At 36.3% G+C, this 27,792-nt stretch overlaps 1 protein-coding gene across 1 annotated transcript; it reads left to right on the forward strand.

The window, feature by feature from the left end:
• Nucleotides 1–12,835: 12,835 nt before the first annotated feature.
• On the forward strand, nt 12,836–13,480 carry LOC131158645 (uncharacterized). Its single transcript, XM_058113513.1, has one exon. It carries the CDS (start codon nt 12,836–12,838, stop codon nt 13,478–13,480), a length of 645 nt encoding a protein of 214 aa, XP_057969496.1.
• Nucleotides 13,481–27,792: the final 14,312 nt, after the last annotated feature.

The following is a 27,792-nucleotide window of genomic DNA, read 5'->3' on the forward strand; positions in this document are numbered from 1 at the left end:
GGAAACAACAGGGAATGAAGTAAAGCACACCAGCATGCCAGTAGTAAAGGAGTTTATTGATGTGTTCCCAGATGAATTGCCGGGTTTGCCACCTAATCGTGAGGTAGATTTTCTCATTGATCTACTTCTAGGTACCGCGCCGATTTCTAAAGCACTATATCAAATGGCACCAGAAGAGTTGCCAGAACTGAAAGATCAGTTGCAGGATTTGCTTGATAAGGGCTTAATATGACCTAGTGTATCTCCGTGGGGAGCTCCAGTGCTATTTGTGAAAAAGAAGGACAAGTCTGTGAGGATGTGCATAGACTATAGAGAGATTATTAAAGTGACCATCAAGAACAAGTATCCTCTACCCTGTATAGATAACTTGTTTGACCGGCTCCAAGGTACACGGGTGTATTTTAAGATCGACCTCAGGTCAGGCTATCATCAGGTAAAGGTAAGGGCAGAAGATGTATCAAAGATGGATTTCAGGACCAGGTGTGGGCATTACGAGTTCCTTGTTATGTCATTTGGTCTGACAAATGCTCCTGTGATATATATGGATTTGATGAATAGGATTTTTCATCCATATTTAGATCAGTTTGTGATTGTTTTTATTGATGATGTATTGGTCTATTCGAGGAGCTATGAGGCGCACAAGATACATTTAAGGCAGGTTTTGCAGATGCTCAAGGAGAAGAAGCTATATGCAAAGTTCAACAAATGCGACTTCTAGCTTGAGAAAGTTGTGTTTTTGGGGCATGTTATCTCAGAAGACGGAATTTCTATGGATCCCAATAAGATTGATGCAGTAGTGAATTGGGCTAGATCAAAGAACGTCTAGGAGATCAGGAGTTTCTTGGGGTTAGCTGGATATTACCATCATTTTTTCAAGGGGTTCTCAGCCTTATCAGGGCCTCTGACACGACTAATTAGGAAGAATGCCAGATTTGAATGGGACGACAGTTGTGAGTAGAGTTTTCAGGAATTGAAGCAAGGCTAGTCACAACTCTAGTATTGATCATTCCGTCTGAGGTGAGGGTTATACTATCTACAGTGATGCGTACCTAAAGGGACTTGGTTGTGTATTGATGCAATATGGTAAGGTAGTGGCGTATGCGTCTAGATAGTTGAAAGAATATGAAAAGAACTACCCTACCTATGATCTTGAATTGGTTATAGTGGTACACTCATTGAAAATTTGAAGTCATTACCTATATGGCGAGTAGTGTGAGATTTTCTTCGACTAGAAGAGTTTAAAGTATTTCTTCACCCATAAGGAATTGAATATGAGGCAGAGAAGGTGGTTAGAGTTGATTAAGGATTTTGATTGTACTATCAGTTACCACCCAGGGAAAGCAAACATGGTAGCTGATGCATTGAGCAGAAAGTCCAGGGAATCAACGTTGGTGACTATGGAGATCCAGTATCCGATCATAATAGATCTAGAGAGACTCGGCATTGAATTGATTAAGAGTGATCCTCCATACGTATCGCCAGCCTAGTGGTGCAACCTACTCTACAAGAAAGAATTAAAGCTGCTCAAAAAAAGGACCCAGAATTGGTAGAGGTGATGGACAAAGTGCAGAGTGGTCAGGGGGAGGAATTATGCATTTCAGATGATGGAGCTTTACAGTTTTGTTCCAAACTGTGTGTTCCTACTGATGCTGGAATTAGGAAGACTATTTTGGAGGAAGCTCCCAGATCATTGTATACAGTTCATCCCAGCAGTATGAAAATGTACAGGGATCTACAAAAGTTTTATTTGTGGAGTGGTATGAAGAGAGAAATTACCCAGTATGTAGCCCAGTGCTTGACGTGCTAGTAGGTAAAAGCTGAGCACCAGAGGCCAACGGGTCAGTTGCAGCCACTATTTATCCCAGGATGGAAGTGAGATCATGTATCTATGGATTCTGTCTCAGGGCAACCGTCCACATCGCATGGCCAGAATGCGATTTGGGTGATAGTAGATCGGTTGACTAAGAACACCCATTTTCTCCCTATCAATATCAACTATTCCCTCAACCATTTAGCAAAGATTTACGTTTAGAAGATAGTTCGCTCTCATGGAGTGCCCATATCTATTGTGTTAGATCGAGACCCGCATTTCACGTCACGGTTTTGGAAAAGCTTGTGGGAAGCTTTAGGGTTTCAGCTATCATTTAGCATGGCATTCCATCCTCAGTCAAACGGGCAGACTGAGAGGACGATATAGACACTAGAAGATATACTCCCAGTATGTGTATTAGATTTTGGGGTAGCTAGACTCAGTTCATGTCACTAGTGGAATTCGCATATAATAACAATTTTCAGACCAGCATTGGTATGGCACCGTTTGAGGCACTGTACGGTAGGAGATGACGATCTCCTTTGTATTGGGATGAGATGGGTGAGTGGCGAGTTGTGGGACCAGAACTAGTACAGCAGGCGTACGATAAATTTTGGCTTATCAAGGATAGAATCAGTGCAGCTCAGAGCAGACAGAAAAGTTATGCTGACAATCGCTGTAGGAATTTGGAATTTGATGTGGGTGATCATGTATTTTTGAAGATAACTCCTTTAAAAGGGGTTATGAGGTTTGGTAGGAAGGGTAAACTTAGTCCTAGGTTTATCAGTCCATTTGAGATTTTAGAGAAAGTGGGACCAGTCGCCTATAGCCTAGCTTTGCCACCTACACTATCCAGGATGCACGACGTATTTCACGTATCTATGTTGAGGAAATACATCCCAGACCCTTCGCATATTATTTGTTATGGTGAGTTGGAGTTCAGTGATTCATTAGTCTATGAGGAGGTACCAGTGCGGATTCTAGACAAAAAGGAACGGGAACTACGTAATAAGATGATTCATCTGATAAAGGTTCTATGGAGGAATCATGCAATAGAAGAGGCTTCTTGGGAGCTCAAGAAATAGATCACACAGAAATACCCGCAATTATTCCAAGAAGTCCATACGTGATTAAGAAATGTGAGTAAATATGTAATATTTCTTTTGCGGGTATATGTAATACTCTAGTAGTAAGTGGTATTTTAGTTTTGGGGGGAATTTTCTTTTGGTTTACGTAATCTCCCAGGTCTTGAAATGTAACCACGGTATTCCTCCGCCATAAGTAAGGGTAGGTAATATAATAAGTAGACCATTTTACCTTAAGGGATAATGAATTGTATGAATAGTAAATTTCGAGGACTACATTTTATAAGGAGGGGAGAATGTAATGACCTGAATAATAATAATAATGGTATTTAATAGAGAGGAAGGAAATTTATCAAGTCCTCATCAACGAACACAAGGGATTCGTCGACGAGGGTATAAAAGGACCTCGTCGACGAAGACAAGTTTCGTCGACGAGAAGATACCGAGAGAGGATTTTTGGAAGTCTAAAATTCATTGACAAGGGTGCAGGTTCATTGATGAACTTTCTACAAGACTCGTCGACGAGGTGACGTGTCTCGTCGACGAATCCGACCAAATAAATTGCAAAAATCCAAATTTAAATGCATAAATTAAGAAAAATCTCACTCTCTCTCTCTCTCTCCCTTCGATTTCTTACCCTTCTCTCTTTGATTTCGGGTAGGATTTCCACCAGTTCAAGGATCTGAAGCCACCACGAAGCTCTTGGAGAAGTCCTCTACATATCTGCCGGAGCGGATCGTCGATGGAACTCCGTTGAATTCATCCCTGAGCTGAGGTAAGATTTTTTATGCCATATTTGGTCTTGATGTAGTTATAAGAAATTACATTCACGTGAAAATACTAAAGTTTAGTTCTGCTAGTTATTGTTTTCAGGGAGTTGAACGAGGAACCCTACGAGTGTAGGACCGGGAATTTTAGGGGGTTTCTTTCAGTGTCTGGTAAGGGAATAAATTAAAGCAGTTATTTTTCTATGCAAATTATTATTATTTATCATTAAATTAATTTTCAAGAAAGCATGTATTATATCTGGATATTACGAAGGAAATGCACATTTGGGAAAATACTGCTACTATATTGAAATGTGTATATATATATATATATATATATATATATATATATATGAGATGCCAGAAATTATGATTTTAGAATATAAAGTATGGTTTTATACAGCAAATGGGTGGCATGAATATTACTTTACGTGAGACGTATTATGATATGATTATGTTATGAATGAAGTATGTTTTCAGGAATATGAAATATTGTAGTACAAAATGATGTTCAAAATACATGATAATTGATTAATTATTCAGAATGATATGTGTGAGATATTTGGTGCGAGGCCATGATTGATATCCAGAGCGAGGCTATGTTTTATGTATGATTTCGGCACGAGACCGTATTTATGAAATGTTCAGCACGAGGTCGTATTTATGAAATGTTCGACACGAGGCCATATTTATGAAATTATAGAAAATTATATCAATATATTTATGTTAAAAGATATATTATCATGTATTATATGTTATCAGAACCCAGATGTTAGTTTAGTTTAGTTCAGGAGCACAGTACTGTAGCATATAGATCAAATATCTATGATCAGATTGGTGCTAAACACCCCACGAGGGGGTGAGAGATGGATAGTTGATGTGACTTTCAGTGTAGAGTGTAGACATCCACCTAGCAGTCCGGACCAGGGTGTGGCGGGTCCATCGTACTTACAGACATTTTTGACTCAATAGTGGTGGGCCAGCCTTTGGGGTCCTGCCTTCGGGCTGCACAACTCGTCATGGGGGGTAATACATGACATCAACTAACTATTCATCCTAGGTATGTTTTCATTATTATTAGTTATACTAGACAATTATGATTAGTATGATGTATTAGAAATATGAAAGTATACATTTTGCCATTATTAAATGATCAATGTTTTCTGGAATAAAGATTGTATTGTATATCTATATTATTATTAAGTATTTATGTTGCCACACAGTTGTATTTAGTTTATTTTCCCTTATTGAGAAGTGTCTCAGCCCCGAACATTAAATGATTTTCAAGAAACCCAAAAGGACCGGCGGGTCGTGGCCGCCTTTGAGTTTATTGAGTTACCCTGCTAGGAGGGTAAGTGTTGTGTTAGGATCAATGGTTTTTGTTGTAGGATCCTAGGAAATACTTTTTGGTACTTTTGGGTATTTTGGAGATTGTGTATAAATACAGAACGTGATGGATTTTAGTTAACTCTGGTATATTATGTATTCTATGGTTTTAAGAATTTGATTTATATTTACTACTGTTTAGGTTTCCGCAGGGTCCAGTTACCCACGAGTTCAGGTTGACTATTTTATTTATTATGTTTCATTTTATATTAAGAGAAATGGAGTCGTTACAAGAACATGTTACGTTAGGGCGGGGCAAACTCTTCGCCTGAGGGCTTGCTGAGAAAGGCGAGTGAACTAGTAGTATCAGATGTAGTAGTAAGCTGCATAACATACTAGGACAGAGGGAAACTATTTGTATGGGCAGGTAGATTTCCCTATTCTCGGGGGGCATCGCTGGTAAACTTTGTATGAACTGTGTGAGTACAAGATTAATCTATCACTTGAGGGCTTACTGAGTAAGGGCCCTATTATGCTTTGGTTGTGACCTTTGGGTTGCCTAATGTATCAGAGCAGAGGGGTGCTACTTGTATGGGCAAGTAATCACCTCTATCCTTGGATAGTCTCGTGGGTGAATTTTTTGCATGTGTTTGATAGGTTCAAAAAATTATTTTAGAGTGTATGTTAATGGTTTTGCAAATGATATTAAAATGTTGATTATGATATGTTGTTGACCACACACTATTTTAATATATATTATTTCTTCCCTTACTGAGATGTGTCTCACCCAAATACGAATTTATCTTTTCAAGACTTCCACGAAAACGAGCTTAGGGAGCTCGAGGTTGATAGCATTTTTGGGGTTATAGAAAGAGAAAAGGGTATAAACATTATGATAATATTATGAGATATATATATATATATATATATATATATATATATTTAAGTTATGTTTTATGTTTTATTATTTATATTTTAAGTCCTCCAGATTTTATGGATGCTTGTGGAACATGCTGGTGTTTGGGTATATATGAGAATACAGGTGATGAATGGTTATTAAGGATAGAAATAGTAAACTTTGGTATTTATTTATTATTATAATTGAGGATCATAGTTATGTTTTCCACTGCGTATGTATTTATTTATGAATTATCAGGATTTTATAAGGTATAACACAATGGACCGAGTTTAAGAGTTTGGGGTGTTACACATGTGCTACAATTGCAACAAGGTTGGGCATATCAAACTTGACTACCCATTGCTGAAAAAGGAGACTAGGAAAAAGAAAAGCCATGGAAGCAGTTACCTCATGGGATAGAGAAAACAACAGCAATTCAAATTCAGATTGTCGCAACTCTAAAATTGCCAATTTGTGCCTAATGGCATGGGATGATGAGGTATTGTCTTCTTGTTCCTTATCTTCATATTATTTTGATGATGATTGTGATTCTGATACCATGCCTACTTTTAAAGAAATGCAACATGAATATATTCATGTATCTAAATTGTTGAACAAAATGACCAAGGAGAATGATGTTTTGAAAAAGAAATGTGAAAATTGGTCAAAACTGTTTGAAATTGTAAAGAATTCTTATGCCTCTATTTTTGGAGGATAGCTCCAAAGTTGTTTATAAATTTACTAAGGGCCAACGCAATTTTGAAAAATTTATAGGGGCCCAAAGAAACTCTCTTAGCAAAGAAGGTCTTGGATTTAATGGTGTTGGAAATGTGAGAAGACCTAATCTTTATTTGGGACATTTCACACGAGAATCAAAATCCCAAATTCCACCTAAAGACCCTCAATGTTGAATGATATGTTTTAAATATAAACAAATTGGTCATATCCAGTTTGACTGTCCACTTAAAAATAAACATGTAAGAGTTAAAAAGGTGTGAGGAGTCAAAGGTGATCCAGGCACTAACCTCTGTGGACCCAACAGAATTTGGGGACCAGCGCCAGTTACTTAAATTTTCTTGTAGGTGTGCTTAAGACCATCCTCCTCCTAGGACAAGTGGTACCTGGATAGCGGGTGCTCACAGCATATGACCAACGACAAGGCCAAGTTCACATCCATCACTTCCAAGGATGGAGGATACAAGACATTCGGAGACAATGCAAATGGGTGAATCATTGGTGTAGGTAAGGTTGGTAAGGAACCTTCCCTTATTATTGATAATGTACTATTGGTTGATGGATTGAAACATAATTTGTTGAGTATTAGCCAATTGTGTGATAAAGAATATAAAGTATCTTTTGAAAATGACAAATGCATTGTTGAAAGTAAATCTATCAATAAAGTGTTTTTTACTGCTGAACGTCATGAAAATATATACACAACTAGTTTTGATAATTTAGCTTCTCAATAAGTCACATGTTTTTCTACAGTAAACGAAACAAGTTGGTTGTGGCATAGAAGTCTAGGACATGCTAGTATGGATCTTTTGTCAAAACTTGAAAAAATGACTTAGTTAAAGGCTTGCCAAAAACACATTTTGTGAAAGATAAAATATGTAATGCATGTCAAATGGGTAAGCAAACTAAATCAAGTTTTAAGAAAAAGAAATTCATATCTACCACTAGACCACTTGAAATGCTACACTTAGATTTGTTTGGTCCTAATCAAGTTAAAAGTCTAGGTGAAAAATTATATGTCTTTTTTATTGTGGATGATCATTCTAGGTTCACTTGGATGCTATTTCTCTCTCATAAAGATGAATCATGTGAATAATTTAGTAAGCTATGTAGAAGAATTCATAATGAAAAAGGTTACAAAACAACACACATAAGAAGTGATAGAGGAACTAAATTCAAAAATGATAGCATAGAAAACTATTGTGACTTAGAGAGCATTTCATATAATTTTTCTGCACTTAGGACCCCACAACAAAATGGAGTTGTAGAAAGGAAGCATAGATCCTTGCAAGCAATGGGTAGGACAATTCTAAATGAACATAAATTACCTAAATATTTCTGAGCAGAAGTTGTGAATATTGCATGTTATGCTATGAATAGAGTGTTGATCAGGCCTTCACTTAGTAAGATTCCATATGAATTGTGGAACAACCATAGACCTAATATTCTATTTTCATGTTTTTGGTTCTAAATATTTTGTATTTAGAGATAATGAGCACCTAGGGAAATTTGACTCTAAATCTGATGAAAGTATTTTCCTAAGCTATTCTCTTAATAGTAAAGCATATAGAGTATTTAATAAGAGAACATTAACTGTTATTGAATCTATTCATGTTGTATTTGATGAATCTAATCCATTTTATAAAAGAGATGATGAAGATGAAATTGATATTAGAAAAGGTTTAGATAAGTTATCTATTGAAATAATGTGGATATCAATTCAGAAGCAAATGATAAATCAATCGAAAATGATAAAGTTGAAAGTGAGGTTCAAGAGCTACCTAAGGATTGAAAATTCATTAGGAACCACCCTTTAGATCAAATTATAGGTGAACCTTCACGTGATGTAGCTACCCAATCTTCCTTAAGAAATCTAGTTAGTCATTTTGCATTCCTATCTCTGGAAGCGCCCAAAAACATTAAGGAAGCCATAGAATATGATTCTTGGGTAATGTCTATACAGGAAGAGTTTAACCAATTTGAAAGAAGCAAAGTGTGGATCCTAATTCCTAGGTCAAATGATCATACTAATATTGGAACTAAATGGGTGTATAGAAATAAGAAAGATTAGAATGGGATACTAACTAGGAACAAAGTTAGACTAGATGCCTAGGGATATAATCAGGAAGAAGGGATAGAATTTGAAGAAACCTATGCTCTTGTAGCTAGAATGGAAGTCATTCGTATGTTGCTTACTTATGCCGCTTTTAAGAACATTAAATTGTATCCAATGGATGTTAAAAGCGTCTTCTTAAATGGGTATATAAATGAAGAAGTGTATGTAGAACAACCTCTTGGTTTGGAAAATCACAAATACCCTGATCATGTATACCGATTGTCCAAAACCTTGTACAAATTGAAACAAGCTTCTAAAGATTGGTATGAGAAGTTCAGTGGTTTTCTATTAGAAAATGGGTTTACCTGGGGCAAAATTGACACTACACTTTTTGTCAAATCTAAAAATGATGATATGCTCTTTGTTCAAATTTATGTTGATGATATTATTTTTAGAGCAACTAATGATGATTTCTGTAATGAGATTGCAAAATGCATGTAAAGTGAATTTGAAATGAGCATGATAGGTGAACTGAGTTTCTTCTTAGGACTTCAAATCAAACAGGCTAAACATAGAACCTTTGTATGCCAATCTAAATATGTTAGGGACTTGCTAAAGAAATTTAATATGGAAGATGGTAAAATTCTTGGTACTCCTATGAGTTCTTCCACCAAACTTGATAAAGATGAGCAAGGCGTCCCTGTTGATATGAAATTATATTGTGGCATGATTGGTAGTCTCCTATACCTTACAGCTAGTCGACCTGATATTATGTTTAGTGTGTGCATGTATGCTAGGTTTCAGGCCTCTCCTAAGGAGTCTCATCTTTTAGCAGTCAAAAGAATTCTTAGGTACCTAGTTGGAACTATAGAATTAGGCTTATCGTACCCTAAGCATATGACATTTGAGATTGTTAGTTACATTGATACTGACTTTTCCGGTATTAAGGTTGATAGAAAGAGTACTAGCGGCACTTGTCATTATTTAGGACAATCTCTGGTTCTTGTTTCTCTAATAAACAGAACTCAGTTGCCTTATCCATAGTCGAAGCAAAATATATTACGACTGGGAGTTGTTGTGCTCAAACACTCTATATGAAATAACAACTTATGGATTTTGGATTGCACTATGATACAATTATAATTAAATGTGCTAATACTAATGCAATCAACATATCTAAAAATCCTATCTCACACTCACGAACAAATTATATTGAGATTAGACATCACTTTATTCATGATCATGTGCAGAAAGGGGATGTGACACTTGAGTTTGTGTGCACAAATGAGCAGTGGGCTGATATTTTCACCAAACCCCTTCAGGAAGATAGGTTCATATAGATTAGATGAGAGCTAGATCTAATGCATGGTAGAGATGCCTCCTATATTTTTTATAGAGTGCACAAACTTAGGGGGGAACTTCTTAACATAGAAAACATACGACTCTGAACTTTAAATCTATCATTGCTTTATACTTTATGAGTTCATATGTGTTTTGCAAATGCATGGTTATCATATCTCTTACATGTTGATAGTTATATTTATATTTTCCGTCTTGATCATACTGAATTATTTGAGTTAGTAGTTGTGGATAAATTGTTAATTTAAAACTCAATCAGGTTATTTATATGCAAGTATTTTTGGGAAAATACTCTAATTTCAAATGGCATGCTGGCAAAATTTCCAAAAAAAAATTCCAATCATATCTTGTATATAAATGATTCATACTCAATGTCTTGCTTACGTGCCTTATATTTATAGTAGCCCTTTTTGCGGTTGCCAAAAAGGGTGAAAAGGGGCAAAATTGGGTACTTTTTGAAAAATAGTTGAACTTTAAATCTTTTAACTTCTCATTATGCATATTAACAAGGGGAGTCTTTCAAGGTTGTACCCACTTTTGCATAATGTATTTGTCATCATCAAAAAGGGGAAGAATGTTGATCTTATAGGTCATACCCTATTTTGATTATAACAAATACTCAGATATTTAATGTCTATCAAGTTTGTGTGTAGGTTCATACTAGTATGATCATTTGATGGCATTTGAAGACTTGAAGAATAAAGACCCAGAAGATTCTTTTGTTGTAATTTATATTATCTTTATTGCGGGTATGTAATAGTAATATAGGAAAAGTTTGTAATAATGAATGCATATCATGCATGTAGGAACTAATAAACTCAAAGACCTTAGGGTGACCCTAGGTCATTGTATTTACACGTAAGATTGTCCCCAAAATCACATATAATATCAGGGGAATCAATTGAATTAAACTAGGAGTTAAAGGGCTAAAAGAATAGGGTTTCGAGCGACCGAATCTTGGCGTTCAAAGCACTTCGGTCAACCGAATTGTTCAATGATCAGAAAGTTGACCTGACTTCAGGCTACTGAACCAAAAGGACTCTACTATCCTTGTTCAACTGAACATTAAACGTTACTTTTTCCAATGACTCGGGCGCCCGAACCCTACATTCAAATTACCCCCGGGCAATCGAATGTTCAAGTTCGGCAGACTAAACTTAAGTTCAAGCGACTGAACCTCAGACAGAATGAAAAATCACCTTGGTCAGAAAATCGAACCCCCATTCAGGCACCCGAACTTCAAAAGTTCACTTTTTCTGTTATGTCTGTTCGGGTGACCGAACCAATGACTCGATCGACCGAAACTCTCGGGTTAGCTTAAATTTTATTGCGGTTAATTGGAGTTAAACATGGTTAATTTTCTTAAATCCATTTAAAATAATTTTAATAATTCCCTATGTATCTCCAATGGTTATAATTTAGGTGTCCTCTATATATAGGGGTTCATTTACTAAGATTAACAATTAATTTAACATATTGATTAAGCAAAAAATCCTCTGAAATTTCCTAAACTTTATTTCTTCATACTAACCCTATATACTCATATACTACAATTCTTTTGAGAAATTAAGTCATATGAATGTTTATTCATTATTCTAGAGTGCTAAAAACCCTCATTTGTTTATTGCACATTTGATTTTTAGATTGAGGGTTTAATTAAGCTTTTCCCTGATTTTATTTAATAATCTTATAGTTAAGTGAGTCTTTGCATTATCATTTCAAGACTCATTGAGCTAGTATTTTTGTGTGTACAAAAATCTTTTCACAAGCTCATTTTTGAATATCTTTTTGCGATTTGATATTAAGAAAATATTTTTAAGATATTTCAATTACTTTTGGTACAAATTTTTGAAATCCTAAATTGTGATTAAGATTTTTATCTATACATAGTTTCAAAGATTAGCTTATTAATACACTCTTGTGTTTAAATTAAGATAGTCATTACTTTGAGTGTTGATTGCACACATACACCGTTAAGCTTATTGTTCTTACATTATGGACGTGTTTTGATTATTACTGGTGCAAATATTCTTGATTAAGAAGCATAATATTTGTGCACAAATTGTATTGTGATTCTGTTGTATTTCAAGCGTGCCCTGAGGGGGCGTTAATCAAGACCGGAAGGATTGATTGTAAAGGTTGAAGTCAGTCTTGTGCTAATTAACTTGATTGTATTTAAGTGTCACTCAACTCGTTAAGTAAGCCTTAATGTAATCCTTGTACTTGTAAGTCAAGGCGGGGACGTAAGTACTATTACCGAACCTCGATAATATATCTGGTGTTATCTCTTTTTATTACTTTAATATATATGCTTAATTATATTATTTGTACAATTTAATTTTCGTGAAATATATATTGATTTATTTTATCTGTATTAGATTGATCTTAAGTTTATTAAATATTGTTGCTAGTTGATTGACTTAAAAGATTAATTTTTAAAATATCAATTCACCATGCTCTTGGGATTATAATAAAATTAACACACTCAAAATGTCGGTTAAATGAGTTAGGGAGATGATCTTAGACTTCCCTTTATTATGTGATTTTAGTATAACTTCGGCATCAAATGTCAAAAATGGAGCACGCCAACCATTCATGGCCTGGAACGTGTCCCCTCAACAATATTTGAAATTCGGCATCAAATTTCGAATCTACCCTTCACTCCTTGGCATCTCCGCTGGCATCCCTGCTTTCCTGCACATGTATAAATCACCACCCAACACCACAAATTTAAATTTGGAGAGAGAGAGACGCAGAGAGAGAGAGAGAGAGAAGCAGTTGGAAAGGATGGACGGCGCAATGGAGTTTTCGCCGGCGCTGGAAGTTTCGGCCGTAAACTACTTGTGCTACGGGTTGACGGTGGTGATTAATAATCTGTGGCCGTGCGTGGCCGTCATAGTGGCCGCGTTGAGCTTCTGGAGAATCAGATTCAGAGCCGCCGATTCCTCCGCCACCGCCGCCGGCTCCAGCCTGTCGATCAAGCCCGATCCGCCCACTTGTGCTCCAGCTGATTCCGATCGAAACGCCAGTGATGCGTCGGCTTCGACCTCGCCGCTCAATTCGACGTCAGAGGACCGCCCCGTTTCAGCTCCGGCAGTGCTTTTAGCCAGCTCGGCCGCCGCGGCTCCGGCTACGTCGTTGGAATGCGATGCAGAAGATGATTGCGGAGTGGTGACGAAAGGGAATAAGTTCAGGCTGTATTACGAAGATGGCAAAGAGAGTACCGTGGTGGGTGGAAGTGGTGGTAGCACTGCTTGGAACGACGACGTTTTGAGGGGTGGAGGTGGCGGCGTCAGTGTCAGCTGGTGGGAGAGATCAGTGGGGAGGGGGAGGCGGAGAAGTGGGGAGATGGGATGGTGCAGGTGTCAGGATTTGACGGTGATTAACGGGAGCGTGGTGAGATTATGGGATGATGGACGTGGGTTCATGGCAATTGGTAGTTGAAAGGATGAGTAGGTAGGACGTAGGGCAGGGGATCATTAGAGGAGTACCGCCTATGCAATAATATATATATATATATATATATATATATATATATATATACTGTGTTAGTTTTAATTTAATTAATTGCGTTCATCAAGCTTTAAATGTACAGTTAATTAGTATGATGAAGCTTTTAATTAATCAAATTATGTGGAATTAATGATAAAAAATTGTGATTGTCCTCTCTCTCTCTCTCTCTCTCTCTCTCTCTAGGGAGGGTGCTGGGGCTTAATGAAGTTTACTGAAATGTTTTGCATGTGAGCACACGAAAAATAAATAAATAAAGTTATAATACCATAATATTTCAAAATAGAAATGTTATACTTACCTTTGAAATGTTATCTTTTTATTTACTCGTTCTTTTGTAAATATTATAATTCTTTCTATGATGTATTTAGTGGCCTAATTATTTCACACACAGTTGGTCCCAAATTCGAATAAAGGAGGAGGGTTGCGTTAGATAGCTGATAGACAGTATAAAATTTGTCATATCACTATAATATAAATCCTTACCGAATATTTGTTGGGGCGTTTCCTACAAGCGACGCGTTGCACTTGTATCACTCGATGTAGCGAAAAGTGGGTGAGGGTGGGTTAGGTCATCGTCCCAAAGTGACGTGTTGTGTCGGCACCTGGGTACAATGTCAAATATGCAAGGATTCTTGCATCATTCTGGACGTGCACAAATAAAGAAATTAGTTCAGAAAATTAGGATTAGATTTACAACTTGAAATATATGAACACTTACAAGTAAAAATATGAAAATTATGGACCCAATGATCAAAAAAAGAATTAATGTAATTTGCCTTTAAGAAACTAAGTGAGTGGAGAGGAAGTTAGAGAAACTGATAAATCAAGATTTAAACTTTGGTACACTAGAAAAGAATAACATAAGAATGAAGTAGGAATTATTATAGACAAAAACTTAAAAGATGGCGTTGTTGATGTGAGTTAGGGGATAGAATTATAAAAATCAAGATGGTATTAGGACATACAAGACATAATGAATATCATTACTGCTTATGCTTCTCAAATCGACTTAGGAAAAAATATTAAGATAAAATTTTGGGAAAATATGGATAGTTAAACAAGACATATCAGGGACTGAGAAAATATTTATATAAGAAAATCTGAATGGACACATAGGAAAGGATAATAAAAATCATGAGAAGATACATAGAGGATATGAATATGGAGACAAAAATGTGTTAATTTTGGTGAAATCCCAAGCGGGGTGTGAATTGGATATTTAAAAACTTAGATCAAACAATTTAACAATTATTTAACTGATTCGCAATCTTTATCAACTTTGAATCTAAAACATGTGCAATAATCACAATAATATAAATACAACCATACATGTGTGAAAATTTAAAGCGTGTAGGGTTAGAGAAGACGACACCGGGATTTATAAGGTTCGGTGATTCCCGCCTACATCCCTGCCTCAAGACAATCGCTTGAGAATTTCCACTATCGACTCCTTCAACCAAGGCCAAGCTACCTTGTACAACACTTCTTCACTCGGGTAGATATATCCGTTACAACTCTCCTTCTAGGCAGAGAAACCTCTTCAAGCGATATACCCTCAATCGGCACAGTTCAAACTCGAGTCGCAAAATACTAAATGGAAATAAGGTTTGTTGTTAGCTTTGGTGTATTCCCAAAAGGGGGGTGAATTGAAATTTTAAAATTTATCACCTATGTTAAACGAGATAGTTGTATAACACATCCTCGGGTGTTTCTAATCATACATCAATTGCGCAAATAATGTTATGCGGAAATTAAATCATGCATAACATTCACAATATAACATACATGTGCAATAAATATAAAGTGAGGAAATATAAACAGTGCACACATCATATATTATCAGGGTTCGGCCAACTGTGCCTACGTCCTCGCCTCTAACTCACAAGCTCTAGGATTCCACTAAAGCTCACTTAACGAGTAGAGCGACACTGATTACAACCAGGTCAATTAGCGGGGCTGACCTCAATCTATACCTTACCAAGATTGTGCACCTAACTTTTTGATTACGCGTCAAAACTGCGTAATTGGGCATTTAACTCGGGCTTTACGGTTTATATTTTTAATTAAATGTCCAAATTTGTTCAATATTTTAACAAAGTGCCAAAATTATTATTCTTGAACTTTATTGCACTATTTATGAAGTTTTGGTAATTTTTTGTCATAGGAAAAATTCCCGGGAATCAAAACCGACACCTGTTCGTATTTCATGCATAACTTTTCCGTCCGAGCTCCGATCGAGACGATTCATATTTTTGGAGAAAGAGGAAAAGAGCATCTACAACTTTTGTGTTTTGAGTTTTATGAGATACGGGCTTCAGAAGAACAGAATTTGTAACGAACAGATAATTAAAAAAATGAAAAAATCAAGTTGCCGGGTCAACCCGTTGCAAACGGGTCGGGTTGGGTAATTCGGATCATTAGGGCTGTCCTCCTCCTCCCCTTATTTAATCTATTCTTCTTCTCTTTTCCCAGGTGTGCCCTGCGCACCACTCTTCTCCCCTCTTCTTCTCCTTCTTCTTCTTCTTCTTCCTCTTATTCCTTCTCTTTCCCTTAGCTTTTCTCTATTCACTCTCTCGCAGCTTCTCTTCTGCTGTTCCTTCTTCCTTTCTTGCTATTTCTCTTACTTTTCTTCTCCCCTCTGCTCTTACCCTTTCCCCTGTTTCTCCATAGCAGCCCCTCTCTCCACACACAGCAGCTACTCCACTCTGCAACAGCAGCAACTGCAGCAGTTCTGCAGTCACCGCGAGCCACTATACCAGCAGCCCTCTGCACAGCACCTTTGCAACTCCACTGCCCAGCCAGCACCTTCGGCCAGCCCCTATTTCTCCAACACAAGCAGCCCTCTGCACAGCCCGAGCAGCCACCACCCAGGCTCCTCCAAACACAGCAGCTTCTCTCTCTTTCTCTCTTCCAGTTTTCTTCTTAACTTTTGATTGTTATTATTATTGTCATTGAGTTTGGATGTTAATTTGCATTGCAATTTATTAAAGTTTTGATTTTTTACTTTGATTATTGTTTATGGATTTTTGCTTGAAATATTTATTTAGTTTTTTTTCTATTGCAGTATTCAGTTATTTATTTATTTCTTTCTTTTCTTTCAATTAAGTTTGTGTTAGATTTGTTTAATGTTTCAATTTAGTAGTTTAATATGGTGATGTCTAGCTTTGTCCTAAAATAATGTTTCAAAGTATTTTGTTTTTTTATTTATCAAAGTTTGGTTTAGTTAGGGTCCATTTTATTTTAAGTTTATATTTTTATCGCGCTCCGTATTGTTTGTGTGTTTTGAATTCTCGTTGAGTTTGTGTTTGCTTTTAAAATATGATGCTTGATTTAATTTTCGTAGTTTTGTTAAGGGTTCGATTTTAGTATGTGCGTTTGTGTCTAATTGAGTTTCCATTATATGCTTTAATTCCATGATCAATGTTGCCATTTTTAATGAGCGCGTGTTTCGTTGTTTCCTTAGGTAGATTAGAGTTTCCATTCTTGCATGTTTTAGTTCCATGTTTAGGTTTCCAATTATTATTAACACGTGACCCAATGTTTCCTTAGGTAGACGTAGGGTTTCTATTCTTGTTTTCTTTTATTTAGTGCATGTTAGTTTAGGGTTTTAAATTGTGTGTTATTTAATTTATCAAAAGTGAAATTGAACCATCTTGAAAAACCCGAATTTGAACCAAGTTCAGTGCATTTTTGTTTTCGATTGGACGAACGTAAACTTTGAGATTAAAATGCATTCCCTGAGGAGACGATCTAGCCCTTGGGTTTAATATTACATGATAGAACCCCTATACTTGGGATAGCTTTCGAGCTGCTCATTTTTTGAGTGAGTCAAGTTTTTGGCGCCGTCGCCGCGCAATGTTGTTCTTAGTCTCAAATTTGCGTTTTTCCTGTCATCTTTATTAGTTTTAAGAAAAAAAAATCAAAAAACAAAAAAAGAAAAAAATTTTGAGTTTTGAAAAATGGCTGCACTTGCACCACGCACGATAATGGATTTTTTGCAGCTTGAATATGCCACTGCATCCTCTTCCACTGTTTTGCCTTATGACGAGCTTAATTTCATGATGCAGCGCGGGAGGACGTCGTTGCTACCCGAGTTTTACGGGATGGAATCAGAGTGCCCTTATCAGCACCTAGCAAAGTTTGAGTTAACCTGCAACATGTTTTTCTCTCATGCTAAAGCTGACAAATCTACTAGACTGAATTTATTTCTTACTACTTTGTAGGATAGGGCACTAATTTGGTTTCATTCCTTGAGACCGCACTCTATCATTAATTGGACTGATATGGAGCGTGAATTTCTGCATGCGTTTTGTTCCTCACAGAAAACTCAATTTTTGCAGGAACAGATTCTTAATTTTGTGCAACAGGATGACAAGACATTTAAGGCTTACTGGGAGCGATTCAAGGATCTACTAAGCACTTGTCCACATCATGGGTTCGACTCATAGAGGTTAGTTGACTGTTTTTATACTGCTCTTACCCCTGATTGCAAGTGTTTTGTTCAGACTATGTCTAATGGAGAGCCCGTCAGCGAGGATCCAGATCAGGTATTATCATTCTTTGATTACTTAGCTGACAATGTCCCACAGTGCAACACATGATACACTCAAGCACCCATGACTGCACATCCTATTAGCACAATTAGTGGTGGTGATGCATATGAACCACCAAACTGCCCGGATATTCCTCCGCCTCAATACCAGCCACCACAGATCCCTCAGAGCTGTACGCCGTCGGAATTTCTGGAGGATAGCATAACTCAGATGGCGAACATGCTCCAGCAGTTCATGCAAACTCAAGTCGATCATAATAATGAATTGCGGGACACCATTAATGCGATAAGCACACAGTTGGACATCTTAGAAAACGAGGAAACACTTGCAGAACTTCAGCCTAGTTCTCAAGAGTACCAGCAACCGCAACAACAAATACATGATGTTTCTCTTGAGACAGCAGAGGCCACCATCACCTTCAGTAGTGAGAAAGACGATCCCCAATCTGAAATGCTCATCACCGAGCAAATAGTTGTCCCGACATCGGAAGTTACGGCTGAAATAGATGAATTCAAAGAAAAATCAGAGGAAACGAGCCCACAAGCGGAGCAGTTAGTTTGTAAGGAGACTGATACTCATACGGAGTACCAACCTATGGTACCTCATACTCCGAGCTCAGAAACCATGGAACCGTCATCCCCGCCTGAATCAGATGTTAAGGAGCCTAGTGTGGAAGCAGACTCTTGCAGTGGTATGATGATATGTACACCCGATAAAGAGGGTGACCAGTCTGGTGAGCATATAATTTTCAAAGAACCAGGTAAAACCTTTAATGTTAATGCTTCTGAAGAACTGCAGGTAATTATTCCTATCACTTTCTCTCAACCGTTAGTTCGTAAAGAAGCACATTTCCTGGAAACAATATTGAATAAAGACCCTTTCTTATCCACACACGAGGGTCGACCTGCACACAAATTGTTTGGTATTTTGACACGCATTAATTCATTTGAGGTTGATTTTCGTGCAGGTATGACGACTGATCGATTGTGGCGGCTCAAATTTGGAGAACCGCCGATGCAATTTATAGACCTGCGGCCATCAGACAAAATTCCTCCAGAGCCTCCGCCAAGACAATTGTGATGTTTTTCTTTCCCTTATTTTCCTTTTATTTTATCTTATTTTATTTTTAGTTAGTTTTCAGGTCTATTTTCTCGTAGTTCGATCTTTGTTTTCCATTATTTCGCCACTCAAGTACGCCTTACTTTTCCCGTGCACAGTATTTTCTATTTCCCCTATGCTTTCACATTGAGGACAATGTTCCACTTTAGTTGGGGGGGATGAGCATTCGCATGTGACACTGTGCACGTACACGTACCGGGTTTTTTTTTAAAAAAAATAAAAATAAAAAATAAAAAAATAAAAAAATAAAATCAAAAAGAAAGAGAGAAAGAAAGGAGGAGTACTGAAGGATTACATTGCATTATGTCATGCTTAACACTGACTCATACCTTTCACATACTTGCATATAACTTATGAATGACACACTTAAGTCAATCATGCATAGTTTTCTCTTTATATGATCTTATGACTCCATGAAGAATCGATTGGTAGTACATTTATGTTAATTTGACTATATAATTTCCTGTATTTATACGGCATCTCACGAGGCTGAATAAACACATTCACGTGATTCATTGCACTTAGGGTTTCCTGTGAGCACTGAGAGAGCACCCGTGGCGACTATGACACCTTTGTGAGATATTCTTGAGCTATTTATCGTCCTTTTAAGCGTTAATATCAAATCAGAGTTCATAGAACTCAATTCTCTTTTTCTGGATGATTCCTTGTACACTAGTCTTTATTTTTGATTTGCTAGCCTAGAGGTGACACCTAGTGGGGAGATAGAAACCTAGGTCTTGTAGCCTACTCAAAATGTGAAGGCCGAGCCACCCCTAGAGATAAACTTAGTTCATGGACCCCTATTCGAGCTCAATTCCCATTGATGGTATGAAGATTACAAAAGAAGTGTTATATTGTCCTTATTGATCAAGAAAAGACAGAAAATGAAGAATGAGCAGAAAAAAAAAAAAAAGAATAAGCAATACACATGCGCATGAAATGAAATGTCAATGCCGGCCCAAATACATATCACAAAAAGTCAAGGACGACACATATTTTCCACATATGAAGATGCTTCAACCGGTTAATGCCTCAGATGTATTCACGACAAGTTTGTGAGTAAGTTGATCTAGGGTGGTCTCAGTTGGATATGGCGAGTAGGTGAGAAGATGCTAGGGTGAAGGACCCGACACCTCATAGATAGGCTAGATCCTTTCCAGACTAGTCCACTCCATATACTTAGCGTTGTTCCTTTTAATATGTGGGATGTTTGATCGCGACACTCCTCCTCACATATGATGAGTGAACCCATTCCTTTTGAGTGTTCTTGAGGGTATACCAGTTAGGCAAAGTCAAAGCGACCGTTCTGTAGGTGTCCACTGGCGTCCTAGGTGTACTGAGTCACACACATCACACACACCTCGAGAGTTTACCTATTTATACTCAAACTTATATGCTTGCATTAACTCTGAATGTGCCACTGATTAACTTTATGTGAGTACACTACTCTCAAATCACTTATAAACAATGAAACTTACATGAGTGACGTGCTTTGGAGTCGTGTGCATTGAATATGAATGAGCTTGTGTGAAATTCAGTTATGTTCTTGTATGTGAAGTGGTATAATTATGTCTCATGTGCATTGATTTCATGATCACCGGAGTATATAGTTCTAGACACCACCCTAAGATTCATTCACGTCATTTGCTAGAGACTAGCAAAATGTTAGTTGGGGGGTGTGATTACGCGTCAACACTGCGTAATTGGGCGTTTAACCCGGGCTTTACAGTTTATATTTTTAATTAAATGTCCAAATTTGTTCAATATTTTAACAAAGTGCCAAAATTATTATTCTTGAACTTTATTGCACTATTTATGAAGTTTTGGTAATTTTTTTGTCGCAGGAAAAATTCCCGGGAATCAAAACCAACACCTGTTCGTATTTCATGCATAACTTTTCCGTCCGAGCTCCGATCGAGACGATTCATATTTTTGGAGAAAGAGGAAAAGAGCATCTACAACTTTTGTGTTTTGAGTTTTATGAGATATGGGCTCCAGAAGAACAGAATTTGTAACGAACAGATAATTAAAAAAATGAAAAAATCAAGTTGCCGGGTCAACCCGTTGCAAACGGGTCAGGTTGGGTAATTCGGATCATTAGGGCTGTCCTCCTCCTCCCCTTATTTAATCTATTCTTCTTCTCTTTTCCCAGGTGTGCCCTGCGCACCACTCTTCTCCCCTCTTCTTCTCCTTCTTCTTCTTCTTCTTCCTCTTGTTCCTTCTCTTTCCCTTAGCTTTTCTCTATTCACTCTCTCGCAGCTTCTCTTCTGCTGTTCCTTCTTCCTTTCTTGCTATTTCTCTTACTTTTCTTCTCCCCTCTGCTCTTACCCTTTCCCCTGTTTCTCCATAGCAGCCCCTCTCTCCACACACAGCAGCTACTTCACTCTGCAACAGCAGCAACTGCAGCAGTTCTGCAGTCACCGCGAGCCACTATACCAGCAGCCCTCTGCACAGCACCTTTGCAACTCCACTGCCCAGCCAGCACCTTCGGCCAACCCCTGTTTCTCCAGCACAAGCAGCCCTCTGCACAGCCCGAGCAGCCACCACCCATGCTCCTCCAAACATAGCAGCTTCTCTCTCTTTCTCTCTTCCAGTTTTCTTCTTAACTTTTGATTGTTATTATTATTGTCATTGAGTTTGGATGTTAATTTGCATTGTAATTTATTAAAGTTTTGATTTTTTACTTTGATTATTGTTTAGGGATTTTTGCTTGAAATATTTATTTAGTTTTTTTTCTATTGCAGTATTCAGTTATTTATTTATTTCTTTCTTTTCTTTCAATTAAGTTTGTGTTAGATTTGTTTAATGTTTCAATTTAGTAGTTTAATATGGTGATGTCTAGCTTTGTCCTAAAATAATGTTTAAAAGTATTTTGGTTTTTTATTTATCAAAGTTTGGTTTAGTTAGGGTCCATTTTATTTAAGTTTATATTTTTATCGCGCTCCGTATTGTTTGTGTGTTTTGAATTCTCGTTGAGTTTGTGTTTGCTTTTAAAATATGATGCTTGATTTAATTTTCGTAGTTTTGTTAAGGGTTCGATTTTAGTATGTGCGTTTGTGTCTAATTGAGTTTCCATTATATGCTTTAATTCCATGATCAATGTTGCCATTTTTAATGAGCGCGTGTTTCAATGTTTCCTTAGGTAGATTAGAGTTTCCATTCTTGCATGTTTTAGTTCCATGTTTAGATTTCCAATTATTATTAACGCGTGTCCCAATGTTTCCTTAGGTAGACGTAGGGTTTCTATTCTTGTTTTCTTTTATTTAGTGCATGTTAGTTTAGGGTTTTAAATTGCGTGTTATTTAATTTATCAAAAGTGAAATTGAACCATCTTGAACAACCCGAATTTGAACCAAGTTCAGTGCATTTTTGTTTTCGATTGGACGAACGTAAACTTTGAGATTAAAACGCATTCCCTGAGGAGACGATCTAGCCCTTGGGCTTAATATTACATGATAGAACTCCTATACTTGGGATAGCTTTCGAGCTGCTCATTTTTCGAGTGAGTCACTTTTCTAACTGGGTCTAAGCCAATCCAAGACTATTTGACAGGGCTAGTCTCCCTCTTTGGGCCCATGCCTGGAATACAACAAATGTAAATTTACGTACACAAAAATGTGCTTCTCAACTAAGCAGACTATGTACTACAATACGCGCAGCACAATCAATGCACCTCAAGTATGTATGAGCTATAAGTTCGGTGCTCTACGTGTGCAATCAACACTCAACAAGATGTATAATCACAAATATGTGTAGAGTGTTCTAACAAGCTAATCTTTGAAAGTAGAGTATATCAAATCTCGATATCATATTAGAGTTTCAAAGATACTAGCAATAATATTGAAACGAACTCAAAAATATTTTCTCAAATGTATCTAGCACAATAGTTGTTTGAAATCTAATTTTGTAAAATATTTTTGCACACAAAAGTATAAGCCCAAATGAGTATTGTAATGATAATGCAAACTCACTTAACTATATGACTTTTCCCAACCAAAGATTTATCAAATGAAATTAGGGGGAAAAATCTAGCTCAACCCTCAATATGAAAATCAAATGTGTAATATACAAGTGAGGTTTCTAGCACAATATAACAAACAATAAACACTCACAAGACAAGATTTCTCAAAGGAATGAAGGTATTTGAGTGTTATAGGGTTGGAATACAAATAGGGTTTCAGAAATTTAAGAGAATTTTTGGCTAATCTTATTTTCTAATCACCACTAATTTTTGCAAATGAGCCCCTATATATAGAGAATGGGTAAATTATGACTGTTAGGGACATATAGGGTATTATTAGATTTGTTTTAAACGCAATTAAGCAAATTAACCCAATTTACTTAATTTTAACCTCGGTAAAAAATAATTTAACCTGCGTGATTCAGGTGCCTGGTTTGAGGTTCGGGTGCCTGAATAGACTCAGTCAGAAAATCAATTTTTTAAAGGTTCGGGTGCCCGAAGTCAAGGTCGGTTGGCTGAACAAAAGTCAGAACCATTTTGTCCGCGGTTTGGGTGCCCAAAGCTAAGTTCAATCACCCGAGGCCTTTTTGAATGCGAAGGTTCGGGTGTTTGGGTTGGTGAAAAGCACTCTGACATGGGTTCGGTCGTCCGAGGGCAATACGCTCATTACGAGATCGGTTACTCGAAATCTAGTCAACCCGCTGACTTCTCAGTGGTTCGGGCGCCTAAGGTGTTTTGAACACCAAGGGTTTGGTCACCCGATCTCTCTCAAGATTTTCAATTAAGTCCAATTTTTGCTTCAATTAATTCCCCTGATTATGTAAGTGATGTGGGGACTGTTTTGTGCATTTGTGTAGGGATCAAGGTCTTTCTAAGGTCTTGAGCTTATAGTCCTACATGCATGACATGTAAATTATTACAGACCTTAGATGATTATTATTACAAACCTAGTGAAAAAAAAAATACAATAATAAATATGCTAGGTCTTCACTTCTCTTCAGGTTGTCGCATGTCATTATATGAGCTTGCCAATGATAACTTGCACACAAACTTGGCAATCATTAAATACCAGAGCATTTTGTCATTATCAAAACTAGGAATGACCCATAGGGTCAACAATCTCCCCATTTTTGATGATAACAAATACTTGGCAACCATTAAATACCAGAGTATTTTGTCATTATCAAAATTGAGAATGACCCATAAGGTCAACGATCTCTCCCTTTTTGATGATGACAAATACTTGCCTATTTCTCCCCTTTTTGGCAACAACAAAAAGGGTTTTAGATAAATCATTTAAGTATATATAGGCAAATAAGAGGAAATTCTCATTCATATACAAGATATGGTTTGGGAAAATTTTAATAAAATTCAGTAGCATGCCGTTTGAAAATAGAACATTCCCTAAAAGAATATCTGTATAAAAATAACCTGATTGAGTTCAAATGTACAATTTATCCTTAATAATTAACTCAAACAGTCCAATATGGATTAAAACAATAAACAAGAGCATAACTATGAAAATGCAAGAGATATGATAGTGTCATGCATTGTAAACCATAAATAAATTCACAAAACATGAAATATAGCAATGAAGCACACAAATTGTATAACTGATCATTAAAAGGTTTAAATGACATAAAAAACATGATTAGACCAGAAATATACACAAACCATTGCAATTGAAATATATCATAAGACCCGTGAAAGATTTGCATTAAAAGCACACGACATATGATACCAAATAGTAGATTTGAGCATAAAAACGATCTAATTAGTTCATATGTATTTCATGTATTATCAATGAACCAGTTATGCAATGCAACACCCTTAGTAAAAGTTTTTTTTTAAAACAAGCATAAAATATAACTTTATGACTTAAAATTTTAATACAGAGAAAGCACAAGTCCTGAAAGCATTTAAGCACACAAGCAAGGCATAAAATATATTCTATATAAGTTCAATTCTTACTTTCATAAAAGTGTGTGTGTGTGTGTATATACATATATATATATATATATATATATCCCCTTAAAATTTTCAATAAATACTGGGGGCATATGCTTGCTGAAAAAGAAACTTTAATTCAAAATAAGCAAACATAAATTTTCTAGTTTGTCAATGAAGCACATACTACAATATAACCAGAAAACCACAACCATAATGATCCAAAAAAAAATTAACAGTCACATGTAAGATCATATGACAAATCAAACGACTATGGCAAATCAGCATGTTTTAGATTATGATTTTCAATAAAACATTTCATTCAATCACATGCCACACATGATTTAAAAAAAAAAAAACGGATCTAAGAAAAACATATTGGAGAACATAACAGAATGGGATTTAACTTTGGATGCTCCCCCTATCGATTTGAATTCATACTTAGATACAATAAGTTGCTTATACTAGATAGAGAATCATTTTATTATGCCTAGTAGCATAAGTCATCATTTGGAAACTTCTAAACCAACCATATTGATTATTAATCAACTATATTTATCCCTATCAGTATAGTTGTCCCTATAGACCATAGATGCATCAAAGAATATATATTAAGACATGCTATATAGTTCTGTTGGCCTTACAAGGCTTAACATCTTATTTTAATGCTAACAAACAAGTAGAATTTAACATTCTTTGTTTAAGTGATGTATTTTCAGGATTCAATGATGAATGCAAGGTTAAAGAATTCATGAAAGTTTATATTTCAAAGAATGATAATTTATATCAAGCTTGAAGCATGGATTCAAAAATGGATTTAAAGATAAAGCTTGAAGATCATGAGACCATAAGGATTAAAGAGAACTTGATGAAAGCTTAAAAAAAGATGAAGCAAGCATAAAGACCTCAAGGAATTCAAGAATTAGAAATTTGAAGGAGTTTATAGGAAATTTCATGTAAGTACTTCAAATAATTTCAATATAGATACATGAAGCTCTTAGATTAATTTATTGAAACTAGATACCTTTAAACATACTTGGAAAATATTTTTATAAGGTCAAAAATTATTTCAAAAAGGTTAGAATCATTTTTGGAATAAAAATCACCAAAAAGAGGTCTTTCCAAATGCTGTTAATTTTTCTACATCTGCATTGAGGTGTATTTTTCCCCATCAAAAAACTCTTTAATTTGAAATGTGTTCAACACGAAAATTGTAGCATTTTTTCTTAGATTTCATTTGACACCAAGATCATCAAATTTGGGAGTTACACAAAAAAAGTTATGATAAAAAAAAAAAAAAGAAGGGTACTCGAAACTAAGAGCAACCAGCAAACTACCTGAACCAGGACAGGCACCTGGGTGGTCGTGGTAGGCGACTAGCTGTGTCCTGGCAGGCGACTGCCAAGCTATTGCCCCTACTGCTCCTTTAAAAATAACATGGCAGGAGACTGGTGGATTGGGGCAGGTGACTACCACAAACAGATTTTGAAAAAACCTCAACGGAAACATTTTTTAAATGGTTTGCTTGGGGCTCAAAACTTATGGAAACTTGGAGAATGTTTCAAGCCACTTAGGGACCAAGTTACATAACTTTTAAAGTCTATAAATAAGCCTCAAAGATCATTGAATCAATACACCAAGAATTCAAATTCAGCAAAAATTCAAAATCTCTCTCGATTGCTCTCAAATTCTCAAGGCTCTCTCTTGCTCTCAACTTGCACGAATTCAACTGAGATTTTTCTGATCTTCTTCCACCAGAATTGTGCTACAAATTCTAAATCTTTATATCATTGAAAGAATTAATCGGTGATATACTTCATTGAGCTTCAAGTTAATTTCCATATTGTTATTTACTTTGAAGTATATTATAGTTCTGAATTGTTGTACTAATCAGCTCTTTTAGGAGCAAATTCTTTGTACACAAATATTTGATTTGTATCTTATAGATTGACGATTCCAATGATTGTTTGGATCGTTGGCTAAGCAAGGGGATATTGCTTAGAGAGGCGGACTCTAGCCTAGTTAAGGAGTGACCATACGAAGGGATATTGTTTGGAGAAGGCGGGCTTTAGCCTTACCCAGGGAGTGTTGTAAAGGTTTGTTCTGCCCGTTAAAGAAACAAGTTTAGTGAATCCTTTGGTGGTTTTCCAAAGGCGAGGACGTAGGTTGGGTATAAGCCGAACCTCGTAAAAATCTCCGTCTCACTCGCTCTTTCGCTATTCTTTATTTTCAGTACATATTTAAATTGCGTGGATGGTTTAAATTTAAAATTATATAAATTACGTAAATTTAGAAATCAAGTAAACCTTAAAGTTTGATTTTGATTTGGGTTGCGGAAGCCGAAAGGGAGTACGTTGGTTGAACCATTCTTTACGGAAACCATACGGGAATACGTTACTTAACTAAACACCCAAAGATAAATTAACTTAAGAGTCTATTTGAATTCTGAAGTTTGGAAAGAGTAATTGGATTTTATATTGAACATCATATTGAAGAAGCAATTTCATATATATCAGGCTTTGTTCAAACTCACATTCACCACAGGACTGAACAGAATACAAAAGCTGAAAGTTATATATACTATAAGTATATTGTGGTTGTGTTGGTTTGGAAATTGTGATTAATCGTTTGATTGTTTTTCTTTCAAAGTGTGGTTGAAGATT

Source organism: Malania oleifera, chromosome 6, assembly GCF_029873635.1.
Source record: "Malania oleifera isolate guangnan ecotype guangnan chromosome 6, ASM2987363v1, whole genome shotgun sequence".
Lineage (NCBI taxonomy): Eukaryota > Viridiplantae > Streptophyta > Magnoliopsida > Santalales > Ximeniaceae > Malania > Malania oleifera.

Excerpts from the sequence above, each read along its gene's own strand:
- LOC131158645 (XM_058113513.1), top strand. The coding sequence starts at position 12,836 with ATGGAGTTTTCGCCGGCGCTGGAAGTTTCGGCCGTAAACTACTTGTGC.